Source organism: Garra rufa, chromosome 12 (genome assembly GCF_049309525.1).
Source record: "Garra rufa chromosome 12, GarRuf1.0, whole genome shotgun sequence".
Classification (NCBI taxonomy): Eukaryota; Metazoa; Chordata; class Actinopteri; order Cypriniformes; family Cyprinidae; genus Garra; species Garra rufa.
In genome coordinates, this window is record NC_133372.1 from 41,891,425 (window position 1) to 41,914,514 (window position 23,090).

The 23,090-nt window shown below is 43.0% G+C and overlaps 3 protein-coding genes across 3 annotated transcripts; all 3 read left to right on the top strand.

Moving 5' to 3' along the window:
- The first annotated feature begins 364 nt into the window (after positions 1–364).
- On the top strand, positions 365–1,427 carry or90a1 (odorant receptor, family 90, subfamily A, member 1). The gene has a single exon (XM_073852502.1). It carries the CDS (start codon positions 365–367, stop codon positions 1,313–1,315), a length of 951 nt encoding a protein of 316 aa, XP_073708603.1. The 3' UTR covers positions 1,316–1,427.
- Positions 1,428–8,105: 6,678 nt separating this feature from the next.
- LOC141347334 (odorant receptor 131-2-like) lies at positions 8,106–14,332 on the top strand. The gene is made up of 2 exons (XM_073852339.1): positions 8,106–11,930; positions 12,808–14,332. The coding sequence occupies exons 1-2, from the start codon at positions 11,640–11,642 to the stop codon at positions 13,525–13,527; spliced, it is 1,011 nt and encodes a 336-aa protein (XP_073708440.1). The 5' UTR covers positions 8,106–11,639; the 3' UTR covers positions 13,528–14,332.
- Positions 14,333–16,306: 1,974 nt separating this feature from the next.
- LOC141347603 (odorant receptor 131-2-like) lies at positions 16,307–17,227 on the top strand. The gene has a single exon (XM_073852593.1). It carries the CDS (start codon positions 16,307–16,309, stop codon positions 17,225–17,227), a length of 921 nt encoding a protein of 306 aa, XP_073708694.1.
- Positions 17,228–23,090: the final 5,863 nt, after the last annotated feature.

Genomic DNA, 23,090 nt, shown 5'->3' on the forward strand with positions numbered 1-23,090 from the left:
GATTTTCAAATAGTCTTATCTCTGCCAAATATTGTCCTATCCTAACAAACCATACATCAATTGAAAGCTTATTTAGTTTTATTTGACTTGCAGATTATATAAATCTCAATTTCCAAAAATGTACCCTTTTGACTGGTTTTGTGGTCCATGGTCACATATAACATACTACATTATACTGTGTAGAGAGATAGACACTGATCTGATTGAATGCAATGTGAGTCACTTTGGATAAAAGCATCAAGCTAAATATACAACAATATATTGAGATACCACTAGTTATAAAAAAAAAAAAACTAATAGGCAAGATTGGCATGCATTTACATCTGTTTTTCCTTTTTTTTTTTCCAAACTTAAGGCCTAAGTGATGAATTCAACAGGAGGCCAACAACTCCTCATGAGAGACACGTTCACCACAGCCTTCATTAAGAACTTCATCGTGGTCCTGGTGTGGTTCCTCCTCAGCTACATCAATGGCAGCGTTGTGGCCACATTTTTTAAACACCAGATCTTTTATGAAGACCCTCGCTATATCCTTTTCATACATATGGTGATTAATGATGCAGTGCAGCTCACTGTAACCATCGCTCTGTTTTTGGTCAGTTACATCTTGTATACTATCAGTGTAGGAGTGTGTTGTTTCTTTATCCTGGTGGCTGTGTTCACCACCCGCAGCACACCGGTCAATCTGGCCGGCATGGCAATCGAGCGTTATATCGCGATCTGCTATCCTCTGCGCCACGCTCAAATCTGCACTGTGCACCGCGCATACATGCTCATAGCAGCCATTTGGTTCATATCTGTGGTTCCTGACATCACTGACCTTTTCGTGACTTTAGCCACAGAACCTATGAGTTACTTCCAAACTAAAGTTTTTTGTCTCAGGCAGAATGTGTTTAAAGACCCTGTGCTGCTGTACAAACGGCAGGCCTTTGACGGGATTTATTTCTCGCTGGTGTTCCTCACGCTGCTGTGCACATATCTGCGGATCGTTTTTGCGGCCCGCGCGCTCTCCACCGAGAGAACTTCCGCCAAACGGGCGACCAACACTATCTTGCTTCACGGAGTTCAGTTACTCATGTGCATGCTGTCCTATGTGTCTCCCAGTGTCGAGGGCGTACTGAACATCATCTTCCCGGGACGCATTCTGGAAATGCGTTTTGTCAACTATCTAATTGTGTATATTTTGCCACGCTTTTTGAGTCCAATTATATATGGAGTCCGGGATAAAAAGTTCCGGAAGTATCTGAGGAGGTATTTTGTTTGTGGTCTCACTAAAATAGGCACAAGTGTTGAGAGTAAAGATGGGGAAGACTAAAGGGATCAGTTTTCTTATATTATAATGTGCCAAGTGTTTAGACTCATGAACTGCAACAAATTGTGCTACTGTCTTAGCAAATGTAATTTAAATGACTCCCCACCTGTTGTTTACCACAGATATTCTAAAATGTTTTACTCCTAGTGAGTTTGAATAAATTCTAGGTTCATAATGAGTTATATATAGACCACAGTTATTTTGAATATATCGATTTGTGCTACAGTATACATTCATCTATCTATCTATCTATCTATCTATCTATCTATCTATCTATCTATCTATCTATCTATCTATCTATCTATCTATCTATCTGTCTGTCTGTCTGTCTGTCTGTCTGTCTGTCTATCTATCTGTCTATTCTTCTATCTATCTATCTATCTATCTATCTATCTATCTATCTATCTATCTATCTATCTATCTATCTATCTATCTATCTATCTATCTATCTATCTATCTATCTATCTATTTATCCCTCATGAAAATTAACCATGGTTTTACTACAAATAAAAAAAAAACCATGGTTTTTATAGTTAAACCATGGCAACCACAAATTAACCATAATTTTGCTACACTAACCATAGTTTAACCATGGTGTTTGTTGTAAATCTGTGGTTATACAAATTGTGATCAATATGCCAGAAAACCATGGTTTTATTCAAGTCAGAAATATTATTTACAGTTTTTTTTAATTGGTTTGGTACTATTTTCATAAGTAAAATGTGCATTTTCAAATCTCTTAGTACAAAACTTTAAACTGATCACATTTGTAACACCACTAGTCATTCTTTCAAATCTGATGTCATGATTTCATTGTATTTGGACATATTTTCATTCCACTTAATCATTGTTTCAGAACACAAGATCATTGTGATATATATTGAGAACATTTGCTTTAATCACCCAAACAAAACAGTAAGTTCTTTTTTCAGCTTAGTACTTTTACCAATCATTTCATTCAGGAGCAAATAATACAAGGTAAGCGTTTCAAATTGTCCTTGGTGCTGAATGAGGGTAACTGAACTGTAAAATTTACATAGCAAATATTACACTTATGTTCAGACAAAAAAAAAAAAAAAAAAAAAAAAATATATATATATATATATATATACACACACACACACACACACACACACACACACATGAAAAAGGATTAAAAAAAAACACTCATCATTTACATAAACCAAATACACTGCCTGGCCAAAAAAAAAAAAAGTCGCTACCTGGATTTACTGTAAGTGCTGGATCTGGGGTTGCTGCTATTGGTCAAGTCTAGGTTCAGCAACAGTATGTGCTCAAAGAATGAGGTCAGCTGACTACCTGAATATACTGAGTGACCAGGTTATTCCATCAATGGATTTTTCTTCCCTGATGGCACGGGCAGGGGCGCCGCTCGCAATTTTGGGCCCTATGACAAAATATGAGGTTGGGCCCCCCTACCACACCAAAGCAGATCTCTGGGGGGCCCTAAAGTGCGTGGGCCCTCAGAATTGTCCTAACTTTCCCCCTCTTAGCGGCGCCACTGGGCATGGGCATATTCAAAGATGACAATGCCAGGATTCATCTGGCTCAAATTGTGAAAGATTGGTTCAAGGAGCATGAGACATAATTTCCACACATGGATTGGCCACCACAGATTCCAGACCTTAACCCCATTGAGAATCTTTGGGATGTGCTGGAGAAGGCTCAGACTCTACCATCATCAATGCAAGATCTTGGTGAAAAATTAATGCAACACTGGATGGAAATAAATCTTGTGACACTGCAGAAGCTTATCGAAACAATGCCACAGCGAATGCGTGCCGTAATCAAAGCTAAAGGTGGTGCAACGAAATATTAGAGTGTATGGCCTTTTTTTGGTGGAAACTTTTTTTTGGCCAGGCAATGTATATTTACATAAACAAAATATATTTATTCACCTATTGAACAGTGCAAAGTCTCAAACACAGTTCTACTTATATGGTAACTAATTGTGATCATCAGGGGAAACAATTAGTAATTAGTATTTCTTGATTGAAAACTCAGCAATTTGTAACTTACATATGACCAGACAACAATCAGTCAAGTTGAAAATGCATGGACATAATGAATGATTCATTGATTAAACATTAAGATCAGTTGAATTAAATGAAAGACAAATGTATTCAACTGAATGATAAGAGATGCAAATCAAAACTTTGATAGTGATAACATTATGAAAGGCAGTTACTGTGAATGAAACATTTATTTAGATGTAACACGTATTTTGTGTAGTGAAAAGGATATTTTGTGATTATGTGTATTGTACTAACACAATTGAAAATATGCTTAAATGTTTGAAAAAAGTGCACTTTTGATGATCTGTTGGGATATAAGTACTAAGAGTTTTGAAAATGTACCAATTGCTTGTGAAAACTGCGCCAAACCAATTAAAAAAAACTGTAATATCACTGAATCAACACAAACATCCATTTATACCAACAAAAATAAACTCTATGGTTTAAATCACATGGAAATAGCAAATTTAAGGTAACAATTGTTTAAATAAGCAGAGGTTTTTATGCTTTTAAAAAATTGGATGTTAAAAAAACATCAAATAAAATGTATGAATACCTTTATCAATAAATTCACAATAAACAGTTTTTTTTTTAAATATATATGTAATCAAATTCCATAGTCACAAGTATTTATAGTCACACATTCCATAATCACATGTAACAGAGTGATAAACTGTTTATGAAATATTTAAAACAATGCATTTTCTTTATTTTGTTCATATCACATTTATAAAACTGAGGTCTAATATGGAGCACATTAATGCCCTTTACTAATAGTAACCTGATCTTATTAAATATGTGACCCTGGACCACAAAACCAATAGGATAGGACAATATTTTGCCGGCATACAACTATTTGAAATTCTAGAATCTGAGGGTGCAAAAAATCGGAATAATCGTCTTTAAAGTTGTCCAAATGAAATTCTTAGTAATGCATATTACTAATATTTACGGTAGTAAATTAGCAAAATATCTTCATGGAACATGATCTTTACTTAATATCATAATGTTCCCTTCCGGGAACTCGAGCCGCGTCATGGAACGCTATGGGGAACGCCATTGGCGGGCCGCACTCTGAATCATGTCTACAACCAATGAACGACGGGGGTGACGTCACAGGCGCGGTGACGTCACCGACCAGGAAGTATAAAGCACATGCGTTTGAAACAGGCGGCAGCTTTTGTCATTCAGCGAGAGCGCTCTATGTTTGTGTCTGTCGAAGCCATTCTGCTGTTTTTCGTGCCCAGTTTGGTACACTTTTATTTGAGTAGCAATGGCTTCAAAACAAACTTTATCTAAAAAGAGTTTGGTGGCGGTTAAGCGCCCGCACAAGCAGTGTGTCCCTCCCTGCCAACGTTACATTGTTGGTGGCGATACACACAGCTTGTGCGTGGTCTGCTTGGCAGCTGCACTCGTGGGGATCGCAGCTCGATCTGCTGGAGGGTATGGAGACGGGTGAACCCCTATCTCCGCCCTCACTCAGCGGAACGAGCGATCTCCTCCTGGATGTGGAAGCCCGCACTGCGGTTTCTTCCCCCCGGGAGGGGATCCCCGAGCTCCTCTTGTCTTCCTCCGAGGAGGTTGACATTGAAAGCACTGTTGAGGAGCCACAACCGCCACCCCGTTCGCCTCACTATGAGGAGCTGATGGAGGTGCTGACAAACGCGGTCGCCAAGCTTCACATTTCTTGGCCCGCGGAGCAACAACAAACATATGAGCCGCAGCGAAGCCGACTTGATGATTGCTTCCTGCGGACAAAGTCAGCACCCCCTAAGCGGAGCCTTCCTTTCTTCCCCGACTTGCATAAAGAGCTTTCTAAGTCGTGGGTTAAGCCGTACTCTTTCCGCCTCTTTCACCCCTCTGAAAACTACGGAAACGTGGGGGGTGCGGAAGAGCACGGCTATAGGACGATGCCACGGGTCGAACAGACGCTTGCGGGCTATCTGTCACCCGGCTCGGCGTCGTCCTTGAAGGCTCCGCCCTTGCCCACAAAACCACTAAAGCTTACATCTAGCTTAATGGGCAAGGCGTACACGGCAGCAGGTCAGGCTGGTACATGCTTGCACACGATGGCTATTCTCCAAGCGTACCAAGCCGACCTGCTTAAGGAGTTTAACGATGGCGAGGAAGTAAACATCACAGAGATGCGACGTACCGCAGATCTCGCTCTCCGCGCCCACCAGAGAGACCGCCCGCGCTGTGGGGCGGTCAGCCCTGGTGGCCGCGGAGAGGCATCTCTGGCTGACCCTGTCCGAAGTCAGAGAAAAGGACAGGGTCACGCTCCTGGACGCCCCCCTGGACCCAGCCGGCCTCTTTGGTGCTTCGGTCGACACAGTTGTCGCCAGGCACCAGGAGGCCCGCAAGCAGGCAGCGGCGTTCAGGACATTTCTTCCTCGCCGAGTTTACTCCTCCGAGGCTGCTAGACGGGAGCAGCCTCAGCCGTGTACCAGCTCCTCATACCGTGAGGCACAAAAGCAGAGCGTTGCCGCCCGTGCTCCTCCGGCTAGGCCTAGAGGGCGGGGCCAGCAACGCTCGAAGTCGAAGGCCTCGAAGAAGAAGCCCGACCTGAGGGTCGTCCTTCAATCTAAGAGGTCTTCGGCTAAACGGCCCTGACGGTTGTGGCTCAGGGCCGTTGAGGGCAGCCCCTCACGAGCAGGTCTGCACCGTACCCTCGGGTGCGGGTTCCAGGCCCCCTCGTGGCCCTCAGGAGATATGTCAGCTAACCCTGCCAGTGTTACAGGGCGCGGCGATCTCCCGCGAACATCCTCTAGCTGTTCCGCCCGGAAACGTAGCGGCCCTGGAGAGTTCGCAGCCCCCGCGGGGGTCTACAGAGGAGCTAGTTCAGGAACTCCCTGCCAGTTCTCTGTTACAGGCTTCCGAATTAGTTCCTCAGAGAAATCCAGACACCAGTCTCGAGAGGCTGGTACCCTTAGTAAACTTTCTGGCAGAGTGGAAGCTACTGCCAAATGTTACAACGTGGGTCCTGCGTACTGTAGAGAAGGGTTACGCTATTCAGTTCGGCGGCAAGCCGCCGCCCTTCAGCGGGGTATTTCCAACTTTAGTAAGCCCCGAGCAGGGTCTGGTAATGGAACAAGAGGTAGATACTCTTCTGAGGAAGGAGGCCATCGAGGTGGTCCCTCCTCAAGACAGGGAATCCGGGTTCTACAGCCGTTACTTCATTGTTCCGAAGAAGGATGGGGGGCTTCGGCCCATCTTAGATCTCAGGCTGCTAAATCGCTCAGTCAGAAAACTGAAGTTCAAAATGCTCACTGTCAGGCAGGTCGTGTCACACATCCAGTCCGAGGACTGGTTTGTCACGATAGATCTAAAAGACGCTTACTTTCACGTCTCCATCCTTCTTCAACACAGGAAGTTTCTCAGGTTCGCTTTCAGGGGCAAAGCGTACCAATACAGAGTACTTCCTTTCGGCCTAGCTCTCTCACCCCGGACTTTCACGAAGTGTGTGGATGCTGCGCTGGCTCCACTGCGACTCCAGGGCATCCGCATACTCAACTACATAGACGACTGGCTTATTCTGGCCAGTTCGGAACAGTTAGCGGTTCAGCATCGAGGTGCTGTTCTCGCTCACATGCAAAAGCTGGGGTTGAGACTCAACGCCAAGAAGAGCGTCCTCTCTCCATTACAGAGGACTACTTATCTAGGCGTGGTGTGGGATTCATCCACGATGCGGGCACAATTGTCACCTGCTCGGATTGATTCCATACTTACTGCAGTAAATGCGGTCAAGCTAGGCCAGTCACTCACTGTCAAACAGTTCCAAGTACTGTTAGGTCTTATGGCAGCCGCGTCCAACGTGATACCTTTTGGACTGCTGCATATGAGACCACTGCAGTGGTGGCTCAAAACCAAGGGGTTTTCCCCGAGGGGAAACCCATTCCGCAAGATCAAGGTCACGCGGCGCTGCCTGCGTGCCTTGGCCATGTGGAAGAAACCTTGGTTTCTCTCTCAGGGTCCGGTTCTGGGGGCACATTGCCGCCGCGTCACGCTAGCGACAGATGCGTCTCTTACCGGATGGGGAGCGGTCATGAGTGGCCGCTCAGCCCAAGGCCTGTGGAGCCCTCACCACCTCTCATGGCACATAAATTGCCTAGAGATGTTGGCTGTGTTCCAGGCCCTCAGGAGTTTTCTACCAGACCTAAGAAACCGTCACGTGCTGGTCCGTACAGACAGCACCGCGGTAGTTTATTACATAAACCATCAAGGAGGTGTCCGCTCACGCCCCTTATTCAAGCTGGCGTACCGGATGCTCCTGTGGTCTCAAGGAAAACTCCTCTCCCTGAGAGCAGTCCACATTCCTGGACGTTTGAATGTGGGAGCAGACGTCCTGTCAAGGCAGGGGCCGAGGCCCGGGGAATGGATGCTTCATCCAGAGGCGGTGAAGCAGATCTGGAGAGTGTTTGGCCAGGCACAGGTGGACCTTTTCGCGATTCGAGAGACATCGCAATGTCCCCTCTGGTACTCTCTAGTTCCTCCAGCTCCACTGGGGCTGGATGCCATGGTACAGACGTGGCCGAGGCTTCGTCTGTACGCCTTTCCCCCGATCGCTCTGCTCCCGGGGGTTCTGGAACGGGTCCGCCGGTTTCAAGTACGGCTGTTACTAGTAGCCCCGTACTGGCCGGCCCGAGTGTGGTTCTCGGACCTGATATCTCTCCTCGACGGCTCTCCATGGGAGATTCCCGTCAGGAGGGACCTCCTGTCTCAGGCTGGGGGCGCAATATGCCACCCCCACCCAGAGAAATGGAGGTTATGGGTGTGGCCCCTGAGGGGGCACAACTCATAGGAGCGGGTCTCTCAACCGAGGTTGTTGAGACCCTTCTCCAATCCAGAGCTCCCTCTACGAGGAAACTGTATGGCCTTAAGTGGAACTTATTCGCGATCCGGTTGGTACAGTTCTGGAGTTCCTACAGTCTCGCCTATCTGCAGGGCTAGCTCATTCCACCTTGAAGGTTTACGTGGCGGCTATAAGTGCCTACCACGCCCCTCTAGGTGGCCTCTCAGTAGGCAGAGAGCCCCTGGTCATACGATTCCTCCGCGGTGCGCTCAGGTTGAGGCCTCGAGTGACACCCAGGGTCCCCACGTGGGACCTGGCTGTGGTCCTAGAAGCCCTATGTGCGCCTCCATTCGAGCCCATAGAAGAAACTACAGATCGCATACTTACCCTTAAGACAGCGCTTCTGATAGCCCTCACCTCTCTTAAGAGAGTTGGGGACCTGCAGGCCCTTTCAGTGGCCCCGTCTCATTTAGAGTTTGCCCCAGGGATGGCCAAGGCCTTTCTGTATCCCAGGGTCGGGTACGTCCCGAAGGTCCCCTCCCTAGCACCACAGCCCGTAACGCTGCAGGCGTTTTATCCTCCTCCATACGTGGAGCAAAATCACAGGAAGTTGAACTGCATGTGCCCAGTCAGAGCCTTAGACGCATACGTCCACAGAGCTGCCACGTGGCGTAAAACAGAGCAACTGTTTGTCTGTTATGGCCCCCCTAAGAGGGGGAGCCCGGCTTCAAAGCCTACTATTAGTAGATGGATCATCGATGCCATATCTACTGCTTATGAGTCCTCTGATCTCCCCTCTCCCTTGGGACTCAAGGCTCACTCTACTCGAGATCTGAGTGCCTCGAGAGCTCTGACGGCAGGTGTCCCCATCCAGGACATCTGCAATGCTGCGGGTTGGTCCACGCCCCTGACATTTGTCAGGTATTACGAACTTGACCTCAGAGCCGCTCCAGGCTCAGCTGTGCTCTCGGCCTAGTGCGCTAGGCCTAGAGAGTCAGCCACCTCCCTAGCCAGGAGGAGACTTCGCAAGGCGCCTTCTTTCTGCGGAGAGAAGAGAAGTCACTTCGCCACTAAAGAGATCTGCAATGTTACCTTTTGTCCGCGGAAAGCTAGACAAAAGCCCTTACTCTCATGCCCTGATGCTGCCATCAGACCCAGTCTTACTCCCTCTCGTTCTGGGCGTACTCCCAGACAGAGGACTAAGATTCCTCGTGTGCCTGCGGGCCGAGGACTGCCTTCAACAGCTGTCCGCTGAGTGCTAGACAGTGGCATCCGGTCCCTCTTGTTCTGGCTAAACCCCAGACAAAGGACTAAGACTCCTCGTGTGCCTGAGGGCCGAGGGGTGCCTCTTGCACTGGCTGGCGAACCAGGCAAGAGGTCCACGGTTCTCTTGCGTGCCTGGAGGCCGAGAACTGTACAGCCCTCTTGTCTGCGGAATGCTAGACAATGGCTTAATTGTCCTCGTGTTCTGACGCAGGGTGCTATCAGACCGAGTGTAGTTCGGTCCCTCTGGTATTCTGGCCTCATCCCAGACCAAGGACTAAGACTCCTCGTCTGCCTTAGAATAAGGCCGAGGAGTGCCTCACGCGCTGGTTGGCTACCACGCAGAGGCCCCTACTGTCTTCCCCGTGTGCCCGAGGGCCGGGGATTGCAGTGCCCTCTTGTCCGCGGAATGCTAGACAATGGCCTATTCCCTCGCGTCCTGGCGGAGCTCCAGGCCGAGCCTTGGATCCCTCTTGTTCTGGCTGAACCCCCAGACAAAGGATCATCCTCTCCTCGTGTGCCTGCGGGCCGAGGAGCCTCTTGAGGTCGAGTTCACTGTCCTCGTGGGTCTACGGACCGAGGACTACCTAACACCATCTGTCCGCGGAATGCTAGACAGTGGTCATTCGGTCCCTCTTGTTCTGGCTAACTCCCAGACAAAGGACTAAGACTCTGCGTGTGCCTGAGGGCCGCGGAGTACCTCTCGTTCTGGCTGGCGACCAGACAGAGGAAGACCTCCATTCCTCGTGTGCCTGCGGGCCGAGGAGCACTCTTGGGGTCGAGTGCACTGTCCTTGTGGGTCTGCGGACCGAGGACTACCTAACACCATCTGTCCGCCGAGTGCTAGACAGTGGTCGTTGCAGTCCCTCTTGCTCTGGCTACGCCCAGACAAAGGACCTAGACTCCTCGTGTGAGCCGAGGAGCACCTCTCGCTCTGGCAAGAGACCAGACAGAGGTAGAACCCCATTCCCCGGGTGCCCGGGGAGCACTCTTGAGGTCGAGTGCGTTGTCCTCTTGGACCGAGGACTACCGTATACCATCTGTCCGCCGAGTGCTAGACAGTGGTCATTCGGTCCCTCTTGTTCTGGCTAAACCCCAGACAAAGGACTTAGACTACCTTTCCTCGTGTGCCCGAGGGCCGAGGACTACAGGGCCTCCTTGTCCGCGTAATGCTAGACAAAGGCTCTTTTTACCCTGGTTGCACAGACACTACGCAGGGTTTGGTAATCATGGGAGGGTTGGTAGTCTCGTTCCCCATAGCGTTCCATGACGCGGCTCGAGTTCCCGGAAGGGAACGTCTCGGGTTACTAATGTAACCTTAGTTCCCTGAGGGAACGAGACGCCGCGTCTCGGACCATAATTCCCGCACCCTGCGGCGCTCGCTTCATTCCTTAGAGCTGCCGCCGGCTTCAAACGCACGTGCTTTATACTTCCTGGTCGGTGACGTCACCGCGCCTGTGACGTCACCCCCGTCGTTCATTGGTTGTAGACATGATTCAGAGTGCGGCCCGCCAATGGCGTTCCCCATAGCGTTCCATGACGCGGTGTCTCGTTCCCTCAGGGAAGTAAGGTTACATTAGTAACCCGAGACGATTTTTGGCATAAAAGAAAAATTTATCATTTTGATCCATTTAATGTATTGTTGGCTATTGCTACAAAGATACCCATGCTACTTAAGACTTAAGGTTTTGTGGTCCACATACAAATTTGAATGAAAATGATTTTATAGTAAAACATTGTTTTTTAAAAGAAAAATAGCATACATAATAGGAAAAAAAAAAAAAGCCCCCCCAAAACAACAACAGCAACAACAACAACAACAACAAATATTAAAGCATATTTAACAGCTAATTTAAAATGTGTTGCTTTTCATCTCTGTTTCATCTTTTCATCTCTGGAAAAAACTAAACTGTGCTGAAGCCAAACCCCTGAAAAGCATTCTGTGCATCCTCCAATCAGCTACCCTGATCTATATCACATCCATACAGTATATATAATTCACCACTGTCAGGCCTGGACTGTCAGATAGGGCAGGAGGCATTTTAGGTAAGAGGGTAAGATCTTTACAACATCTCTAAAACTAGTTAGCAATACTTGCTTTTATAGCCATAATGCTCTATAACAAATCATTATCATGAATTTTTATATGACTTTGACTCTAGTAAGATGAATGGCACAATGCAAGAATGTGTAGCCTATTATTATATTTTGTGTAATTGTGTATACTGTGTCTATAATGTGTGCTTTATCATCTCAGGTTGAGAACATGAACTCCAGCGCTGTCTCAGAGTATGGTAACTCCTCTTTACTCCTTCTGAATGCCATTCCGCGGGACAGCTTCAGCGCTGCTCTCACTAAAAACATTGTGGCCATGCTTGTGTGGCTGGCACTCAGTATCCTTAACTGCAGTATGGTGTCCACTTTCCGCAAACACTGTTTCTTCTACGAAGATCCACGTTATATCATGTTTATCTGCATGGTCATAAATGATGCCATACAGCTGACCCTGGTCACCGCCTTGTATGTGGTTAGTATTGAGATGAAATGAGGCTAAAATGATTTTAGAAACACTTTGCATTGGAGGCAAAATATCAAATGTGTCATTTATTGTAAATATTTTAAGCAAAAAAGTGATATTGTGAAATATTTTCATGTTAAAATAACTGTTTTCTGTTTGATATCTTCAAATGTATTTATTTCTATGATGCAACACTGAATTTTTCATCATCATTACTCCACAGTCACATGATCTTTCAGAAATCATTCTATGCTGCTATCAATATGCTGCTCTGCTACTTTTCCTTATTATCAATAAGAAAATGATTTTCTTATTTCCTTATTAAAATCTGTAAAGTATTAATTACAGTAGAAAGTTGAATCATTTGCTGCAACAATTTTCATACTAAAATTGAAAACTAATTATTTATTTATTTTTGTTTAAAACTGAGTGTTGAAAACAGCTGTGCTGCTTAATATTTTTGTAATACATTTTCCAGGACCCATTTATGAATAGAAAATTCAAAAGAACAGCATTATTCGAAATAGAAATCTCTTAGATATCTAAAATTGTATTACTGTCACTTTTAATCAAACTTAAACAGCTTTTTTTTTTTAGAAAAAAATGTAACATTTTAAAAATTGTTTGTTTGTTTTTATTTAAAAATGTTCAAATGAAGCTTGTAAGTGATTGTAAGTTTGGTTGTATTCTATTGTGTTTTTAGAATGTTGAATCCTTCATTGTAACAACTTTCATATCATAAATAGTGAAAACTTGACTTTAAACGTTTACATTTTTACTCACAAAATTTTGTGAAAGTGACAAAAATGTGTTTAGGTATAATGATTAAGGAAACAATGCCATTTCTAATGTGCATGTTGTTTGTGCTCTTTTCTTCTTGTTTTAGGTGAGTTATGCCTTCTCAAAGATCTTGGCTTCTGCCTGCTGTCCGCTGATCATGACAGCTGTGACGACCACACGCTCCACTCCGCTCATCCTGGCCGGCATGGCCCTGGAACGCTACATCTCCATCTGCTTCCCTCTCCATTACAGCCACATCTGCACGGTCACACGCACCATGTGGATCATCGGGGTCATATACCTCCTCAGCTTCACTCCACCACTCACCGATCTTTTCATCACAGTGGCCAAAGAGCCACCACAGTTCTTCCACACGTCCATTTTCTGCGATCACTCACTCCTATTCCGAGACCGTTCGATTTATTACAAGAACTGTGTGTTTGATAGTGTGTATTTCTCTTTTGTCTTCTTGACTTTGCTTTATACGTACTGTAAGATCATGGTGACGGCCCGTGCGGCCTCCACAGACCTTGTGTCAGCCAAGAAGGCCCGAAACACAGTGTTGCTCCATGGGGTTCAGCTGCTGCTGTGCTTGCTGGCATTTGTCGTGCCGTCCATGCAGGCTCCGCTCATACAACTGTTTCCTATGTACGGCCTAGAGATCCGCTATGTTAATTTTCTTCTGGTCTACATTATCCCACGATTTCTCAGTCCTATGATTTATGGATTCAGGGATGAGAAGTTTCGCAAGTATTGGCTCAGATACTTTATCTCTAAAGCACACAAAGTAAAACCAGCCAAACATTTCTCTCAAAAGCCTGGATGATGTCTTGTACATTTATATGCCACATAAATGATTTGAAGGTGATGCTTGTTCCTGGATTAGAGAATTTTTTCAGAAATCAAAGACTTCATTGTAACACAGACTTTATAATTCAAAAAAACAAATACATATAATTGTGTATTTAAAAATGAAAGGCCTGTTTTAAAAGAAGCACTTCACATTGCTAATTGTTAAAAATCTTTCAGCACTATCAAGACTTAATATAAAAGTTTATATCAATGTATAAGACAAAATGCTTCATGGGTAGTTACATTAAAATTCTAAGATAAAGATGTATATATGTGACCCTGGACCACAAAACCAGCCATAGGGGTCATCATCTAAAAGCTAAATAAATAAGTTTAGTTTTCCACTGATGTATGGTTTGTTAGGATAGGACAATATTTTATCAAGATACAAGTATTTGACAATCTGGAATCTGAGGGTGCAAAAAATCTAAATATTGAGAAAATCGCCCTTAAAGTTATCCAAATGAAGTCCTTAGCAATGCATATTACTAATCAAAAATTAAGTTTTGATATATTGACAGTAGGAAATTTACTAAATGTCTTCATGGAACATGATCTTTACTTAACACCCTAAACATTTTTGGAATAAAAGAAAAATTATGACCCTGTGCTACTTAAGACTTAAGACATGTATGTATGTGTATGAACACAGTATATAAGCGTATAGTATATATAGTGTTTTTGTTTATTTACTAAAAACACCTGTGGTGTAACATTGCATTTTAAGTACAAATTTAGTTTTTAAGCAGTATGAGGTTACTCAGATGAAACTGCATGTGCTAGAGGGGTCCCCAAACTAAGGCCCGGGGGCCGAATGTGGCCCGTCCCCACATTTGGACCGGCCCTCTGAACAATGCCAGAGACATATTTTGAAAATGTAATTTTAAATATGTTTTACTTATAATAATAAAGATTGGCTTTCAAACTAAAATTTCCCTTAGTCATTAACATAGCCTAATTATTTGTTAAATTCACCAACAGAATGGTACATTCAACATAATGTGTCATCGCGATCGAACTGGTGATGCGCAAGCCAGTTAGAAAATTCAGAGCGATGACACAATGACTCAATAGCATTTGAGGTGAAACTAGCACTGCTTGTGGGACAAGTGCAAGAGCAAGACTTCACTCATCTCCCAGTTACCCAAAGTTTTTCAGCTGAGAACCAGTGACCCCATTCCCAGTTGAAAGGAATTTGAAGGTGGAATTTGACGTGCGATTCAAAAAACACAGTGGACCAACACCAGCAGATGACACTGCATCCCAAATCATCAAAGACTGTGGAAAATTAACACGACTCAAGAGGACTTTGGACCACTGGGCAACAGTCCATTTCTTCTTCTCCTTAGCCCAGGTATGATGCCTCTGATGTTGTCTGTGGTTCAGGAGTGGCTTAACAAGAGGAATACAACAACTGTAGCCAAATTCCTTGACATGTCTGTGTGTGGTGGCTCTTGATGCCTTGACCCCAGCCTTAGTCCATTCCTTATGAAGTTCTCCCAAATTCTTGAATCGATTTTGCTTGACAAGCCTGTCAAGGCTGCGGTTCTCTCGGTTGGTTGTGCATCTTTTTCTTCCACGCTTTTTTCTTCAACTCAACTTTCTGTTAACATGCTTGGATGCAGCACTCTGTGAACAGCCAGCTTCTTTGGCAATCAATGTTTGTGGCTTACCCTCCTTGTGAAGGGTGTCAATGATAGTCTTCTGGACAACTGTCAGATCAGCAGTCTTCCCCATGATTGTGTAGCCTAGTGAACCAAACTGAGAGACCGTTTTGATAGCTCAGGAAACCTTTGCAGTTGTTTTGAGTTGATTAGTTGATTGGCATGTCACCATATTCTAATTTGTTGAGATAGTGAATTGGTGTTTTTTTGTTAAATGTGAGCCAAATCATCACAATTAAAATAACCAAAGACTTAAACTTCTTCACTCTGTGTAAATTCAATTCATTTAATACACAAGTTTCACAATTTGAGTTGAATTACTAAAATAAATGAACTTTGCCATGACATTATAATTTACTGAGAAGCATCTGTATATCTTTTGAAAAGAAATGATCATTTGTCTGTCTGGTGCATAAAAAAATAATAAACTATTCTAGCATTAAAAGGTATAATAAATACAGGTAAAATCATAATAAAATAATAATAATAGTAGTAGTCAGTCCGGCCCATGGAATTTTCTTTTATAAACCGACCCGGCCCCCCATTAAAGAAAAGAAAATGATGTGGCCCGCTCAGAAAAAAGTTTGGGGACCCCTGTGCTAGACAATTTATTTAAATTGGAAATGCTGTTTTGAATAGTTTTAGATGCGGTTTAACCGGCCACAGTGCAGGACATTGTCATCTCAACTGCCCAAATGGTATCTTAAAAATGTCAAAAAGGTCATGCAAATCTTAATCAAGCTTGCATCATCTTACAGAAGCTCATTAATTCATCACAAACCCTCAGTTGTTTAGCTGCCCTTCAGAGAGCGCAACCATTGCATCATCAAAAGGATATAAACAGTATAGGATTATCATGCATTTATTAGAGGTCAGAGGCCATAGCAATACAGCAGGTTAGTTTAGTATAGTACCTTACAAAATGTGAATATCTTTTCTCTTCAGCTGTCTCTATTTACTGAATTTTTATAATGCTAAAGTATAATACACAGTACTTCAAGTGAGCTCATACAACTTTATACTGACAATTGAGTGTGTGAGTAATTTAATCCCTGTAATTCTTTAGCTGTTGCAGGTTACAGGATCAAAATGAACAGCACCATTCCAGTGGATCAGTTTTATGACTATTTAATCAAGAACTTAATCAGTGTAGTCTTCGGCCTAATCATCAACTACATCAATGGGACATTTGTGCTTGTCTTTATCAAAAATACCATTTTCTATAGTGACCCAAGATACATTTTATACATCCATTTGGTAATCAATGATATGATTATGCTGTCCATTACTGTGGGTTTACAAGTCGCAGTACATGTTGTGGGTGTCTTCAATCTCTCCGTTTGTTGTGTTGTGCTGTTTTTTTCTCTTATAATCACCCAGAACTCTCCACTAAACCTGGCCTGCATGGCCATAGAGCGTTACATTGCAGTTTGCAGGCCGCTACACCACACACAAATATGTACAGTTCGCAGGACTTACATGCTTATCTGGGTCATATGGACACTGTCAGCAATGCCAGCTTTTGGTGATATATTCATCACGTTATCAACTAAACCAGCAAGCTTTTTCTCTACTGCCATTTTATGTCAAAAGTTTTTCATTTACAACACCTGGCAACACACAGTCAGTGATACCGTGTCGAATGTTGTGTATTTGTCATTTGTGTGGACTACGCTGATCGTCACCTACTTTAAGGTCGTTTCCGCAGCAAACGCTGCTAGTACAGATCGAGTGTCTGCTAAAAAGGCCCGGAACACGATACTGCTGCACGGGGGTCAGCTTTTACTTTGTATGATGTCTTACGTCAGCCCACTCATCAGTACAGCACTTATAGCTCTTTTTCCTCGGAGTCGATCAACTATTCTGTTTATTCTGTATTTGCTGACAAATATTCTACCTAGGTTACTAAGCCCACTAATCTATGGTTTGCGAGATAAACAATTTTCTGAGCGCATAAGGGTGTATTTTTGTTGCAAACAAATAAAGACACAGATAATACCAGTAAAGTAAGCTTTGTAAGCTTATCTTAACTGAATTGATCAGCATTTGATTCATATGAATGTATATATGTGTTATTTATTCTTCACTCCTGATAAAGAACCATGTGTATGAAGATCTGAAACTGTTTATTTATTCTAGATTACCTTTAAATCCTCTTGTTTTGCAGGGTGGGTATAGGTGTGAAATATACCAAATTCAAAGCCATATTTGTAGACACTTGGCTCACCTATAGAGAGTAACCTAGATTTGTCTTTTTAACTGAACAAGGTTTAGCTTTCTGTGTCTGAAAGTCAATACTAGAACCAGACTGAATAAAATACTAGCCTAAAATAAAATCATTTTTAAAGTAAATTCAGCCTATTTTCTGTGTTACAAAGTTGTTACATCTAGTTGGATTAAGTTATTTACAATACATTATGAACTATAAACCATAAATTAATGATATCTAACCGTACTGTTAGTAAACTTTATAGTTAGAAATGAGGTTGCAGAATTACTGGCACTGTCGCTTTAAGAGGCAGGCGCGCGGAGTCTCGCACGGAGGAACAGCGAGAAGAATGTTTTGCCCACGAATAGTAATTTACTTCAGAAAGCGTTCATGAAAACACAAGAATGCTTGGTAAGTCTTAAGTTTCATATATATTATAAGACTGATGGCCGATGGTTGTCTATTTTTTTTTTATATGTTTACTTGAAACTACTATTTTCGTATTGTATGAGACCTGTACTGTATGTGTGAGGTAAGTTAGCTAACATTAGTTGCATTCAGTAATATTCAGTGAGAGTGAATAAATACCAAAAGGCAGTTGACATTTAGCCTACAGTAATGTTTTAATACATCATGGAACATACTGTATTTTAAGGAATAAGAAAAACTTAAAACGATTTTAAAAAGTAGGCTATATTGATTAAAACTCATTATTGTTAATAATAACACAAAACACATATTCAATGAACTACTTTAGAAATACCATTATTGGCATTCTTTTTAAGCCCACTTCATTTTAATGTGTGTGGGTTTTTTTATCAGAAATTATAATATTGTCATTATATTATGAAAGGTTCTATGGTTTAATAATCTATGGATATTAATGTAAATGAAAAACTTTTTTATGCAATTTACTGTAAACTAGTTATTGCTATATAGAGTGTTTTCAAGACAGGTCATCAGATGGCCATATTGGAGATACTAAACTTAATTGCACTGAACTGATTGGAAACTTGCATATTTTGCTGATTATTGTTGCTGAAATTTGTCAGTTATTTTCATGTTTAGGCTGTTGGTCCAAGAAAATCATTTGGAGTACTACAGACTGCCAAAGGTTATAACAAATCAAAAAGAAGAGTGCAAAAAACTGTCTGAGGATCAAAAAGCATTTGTGGTTGGCCAAACTGGAAGAATCTTCCAGCATTAATGTTTGTGCTTATCATTTCCGGTCAGGTAGGTTAAATATTAGGCTAATATCATAGACTGTAAAAAATATGAAGGCATTGTCTGTGAGGTCACCCGTAGGTTTCTGAAGAGTGTTTTTGAAGTTCATATAGTGGGCGGGAGTCGGCCGGCAGCATTTCGGAATCTCGTCAGTATGCATCACTCCCGGATAATCGATAAGGGGCAATAAGGCGAGACATGGATGGAGCTGGTTGCTGAAAACACGCCCACCTAGCGCGACAGTGGTGACAGCAGTGACAGCAGTGGCAGTACACCTGTCACTCAAGTGGCCACACCTTTAATTATGCAGAACTTTAAGGCTTAATATAACTTACTATAACAGATGAGTTATAATCCCCCTCACAGTTGACATGAAGGCCAAAATTAGCTATATAAACCAAAACCACTTTTTGTACCAGGCTGTAAACATTTTTTTTTTCGGCTGTAAAGTTGGGCATTTTAATATGGGGAATTAATACTGACTCCCTTTTGCAGCCAATCTCTAGCGGCCAGTGGATGAAGTGGAAGTCTTATGCTGCGTCCGAAATCGCAAACTGCTTCAGTAGGTACTACATTTAAATTCAAACGTACTTCATGACCGTTAAAACAGTATGCTCTATATAGTATGAATATGGGTTGAATGAATGGAATTCGGACGAACTACATCCGCCACGTCTCCACTTTCCACCATTTTTCGAATAACGACTCGAGCCTGAAGTGTCCATGGTATATGCACTGCAGAATTCAGGCAGAAACAGTAGGGGTGAGCGGGGCACAACCTAACGCGGGGTTAATTGTAACACGCGTGGTTTAAATATTTCCACACATGCTAGTGTAGCGCCCCCTGCTTTCTTCTCCAAGGGGTGCTGCACCCAGGTTCTAATGATATGTCTCCCGACCTAACTTATCTACTTCCTTCCTGTTTCCCCAATTATCACTTTGCTTAGGTGATATACTACTTAGTAATCTTTCTGATAATTTGGTAAATATAAGTCACTGAAGACAAGCTATTAACAATTATCAAAGGATTTATTTACCAAGAGAAAATGAAATTAAAGAAAGAGAATAAAATATGGATTAAATGAAATACAACAATATGTATTGTCTTTTTTAAACAAAACACCTTTAGATCTTCTCAGATCAGCAGTTTGATATCTTATCCTCCAACAACAAAAGGTGCACAAATAATACTTAGTTGGTATCAGTAAGAAATAAACCTTCACTTGTAAATTACTGCACTAAATACCGTCAAGATGCAAATACTCAACAGAAGTTAAATGAACAAACCAAATAGTAATTATGTAATGTGGGCCCACACACTCACTTTCAGTTTCAATTTCAATAATCCCAACCCGTTGCAGGCCTGTATCGTTGCTTGAGAACGGTGTGGCCGTTTAAACCAACAAATGGCCTCTTCGCTCTGAAGAGCTAAAAAAATAAACGTGAGTACCTGTGGTCTGATTGCGTCAACGCACGTGCTGTCCGCTGATCCCGTCGGAACGCCGTATTCGTCAGTCGTTTCACCCGCGCGGGGCTCGATGAATGACAACAAATCCCGCGACGCCAGAGGAATTCTAAATCGCGAGGGGATTTAGAACGCTATCTGGTTTCTCCATCCTGTATTCTTGCTCCTCGATTCATTAGGAAGCTGTGATCTCTCATCACACGAAAGTCTCTTACTCTCCGTCAGAGAAAAAGGTGATTACAGCGCGAGTAGCAGCCGAAAACAAACGTAAGTCCGTCTATACTCTTTGTTTTTTAGTACACAAACGGCACGAAATAACAGAAAACTTTCTTTACCACTTTCTATTTGCGGAAGATGTAAAAAAAACACTTAATCAGCGGTTATTTCCGTCTTTCTTTCTGAAACACGGCAGAGTGAAATCTGCGACATCACTTTCGATCTCCTTCTCCTCTTTTTTTTTCCCTTTCCAATCAGAGATCTTAATACCTGCACAGGGGCGGGAGTAGGCAAAATACTGACCAATCGCAAATAAAAGAACATACACACTGGCCAAAAGCAAGTGCATCTCACATAATCATTTACCGTAATCAGTGTAATCTTAGTGCAGACGAAATGCCATTCAATGATATGACTACATAGCATTTATGACTTTTATAATTTCAGAAGTACACATGTGAGAGATTTTAAATAACCTAGCCAGGCTACACTCTCCCCCTTCTGATATACTCATGTCCCCATGAGGTTTTTCTATACTGGTATTATAGGTTGCAGTTTGTGATTAATACTCCAACCAGCACATGCATGACATTTGGCTAAAGGATGACACCATAACGTAGTACATGATCGTCTTTTCCTTACAGGATCCTGGACATTTACAACCATACCCCTATACACTATTGTTAAGGGTTTCTCAGTGGGCTTTCCCAGTTCATCATAACTTAATTTCTTTACGGGCTTCACTTCTCTTATAATCCATGTTATTGTCCTCACTGTCCGACACCAGTGCTGCAAACTCACGACCATCTTCTCTTCTGTTTCTGTCTTCCATCTGCAGTTTCTGTGTTTTGGTTTTGGACCTGGTCACTCGTTTTGGCAGAACATCATTTCTTGAATCAGGCAAGTTTATTCTCACACTTTCTCCTATAGGTAGTAAATGATCTCTGTGTAGAGTTCTTACTCCTCCAGTACCCGATTCCGGTTTCAGCCTGAAAACTGGCAAGTTTGGCAGCTTCTCCTGGACAATATAAGGGAGAGAATTCCAGCGATCTTGTAACTTGTGCTTTCCTGTTAAGGCCAGATTCTTAATAAGAACTCGATCTCCCTCTTCTTAAACCTGATGCTTTACTCTACTGTCGTAGAGCCTCTTATTTCTTTGCTGAGTTTTCATAGAGTTCTCTGTTGCTAACTGGTAGGCATGCTGTAAGTCTTTTTTCAACTCTTCAACATACTGGTGATGTTTCCGACCCCTTTCACCTTCTGATGAAGTTCCAAACTGTACATCTACAGGAAGACGAGCCTCTCTTCCAAATAGTAGGTAATAGGGTGAGTACCCAGTTGTTTCATTTTTAGTACAGTTATACACGTGTACCAAGTGACTGATACTCTGACTCCATTTGTTCTTCTTGCCTGGATCCAGGGTTCCCAACATGGAGAGAAGAGTGCGGTTAAACCGCTCTGGTTGTGGATCCCCTTGAGGATGGTAAGGAGATGTTCTGGACTTACGAATCCCTAAGATACCCAGTAACTCTTTGATGAGCCTGCTCTCAAAATCTCGCCCTTGGTCGGAATGTATCCGGGCAGGCAGACCATAGTGCACAAAAAATTTGTCCACCAAGATTTTGGCTACAGTCAATGCTTTCTGGTCTCTTGCTGGATACGCTTGGGCGTAGCGGGTGAAATGATCTGTAATAACCAGAACATTACAAATCCCCTTAGAGTCAGGCTCAATGGAAAGGAAGTCAATGCAAACTAGGTCCATCGGCCCACTACTGGTGATATGACTCAGGTAAGCAGACCTTTGGGGTAATGTTTTCCTTGCAATACATCGTCCACAGTTTTTGATGTACTGTTCCACATCTGTGCTCATTCGCGGCCAGTAGAAACGATTTCTACATAGTTCTGTGGTTTTCTCAATTCCAAGATGGCCAGACTCATCATGAAGAGAATGCAATACTTGAGGTTTGTATTTTTCTGGTAGGACTAACTGTTGAATCTCTTTTCCACAGGAGCTCTTAGTAATTCTGTATAAGAGATTATAACGAATGACTAATTTGTTTCCCTGTTGTCTCAACAACATTTCAGAAGGAGATGAATTCTTGGTAACTGAAAGTACTTTGCCCTTTTCTACTTCTTGTCTCACGGGTCCAATAACGGAGTCTTGCTCTTGAGCCAGTCGCAAGTCTAAGTTGGATAACTGCACCTTATGTTCCAGTTCCAAATGTATGGGGCAAACATATGCAGAGGGGATACCGTCTGAAGGAAACCCTAACTGCTCCACTAGCCTACCACAGGATTCTTCAGAAGAATGGGTATCTGCAAGTTTACAGATAGCTCTTACCCCTGACCTTGGGATGTCAATCCATTCAGCTGTCACATCAATGGACGCCGGATACCTTGACAGCATGTCAGCATCAATATTGTGACGACTAGGTTTGTACTGAAGATCAAAATCATACGTGGCTAGGGCAGCCAACCACCTATGACCTGTGGCATTCAGTTTTGCACTTGTTAACACGTATGTCAAAGGGTTGTTATCCGTTTTGACTGTGAACTTTGCACCGTACAAATAGTCATGAAACTTGTCGACTATTGCCCATTTTAACGCCAGAAACTCCAATTGGTGTATTGGGTATCGCTGCTCAGCTGCATTCAATTTTCGGCTTGCATATGCTACTGGCCTTAACCCCTCTGGGTATTCCTGGTTAAGCACAGCACCCAGTCCACTCAAGCTCGCGTCCACATGTAATATATACGGC

Coding starts and splice junctions, on each gene's coding strand:
- or90a1 (XM_073852502.1), top strand. CDS start 365: ATGAATTCAACAGGAGGCCAACAACTCCTCATGAGAGACACGTTCACC.
- LOC141347334 (XM_073852339.1), top strand. CDS start 11,640: ATGTGTGCTTTATCATCTCAGGTTGAGAACATGAACTCCAGCGCTGTC. Junction 11,931..12,807: donor TGGTCACCGCCTTGTATGTG/GTTAGTATTGAG, acceptor TTCTTGTTTTAG/GTGAGTTATGCCTTCTCAAA.
- LOC141347603 (XM_073852593.1), top strand. CDS start 16,307: ATGAACAGCACCATTCCAGTGGATCAGTTTTATGACTATTTAATCAAG.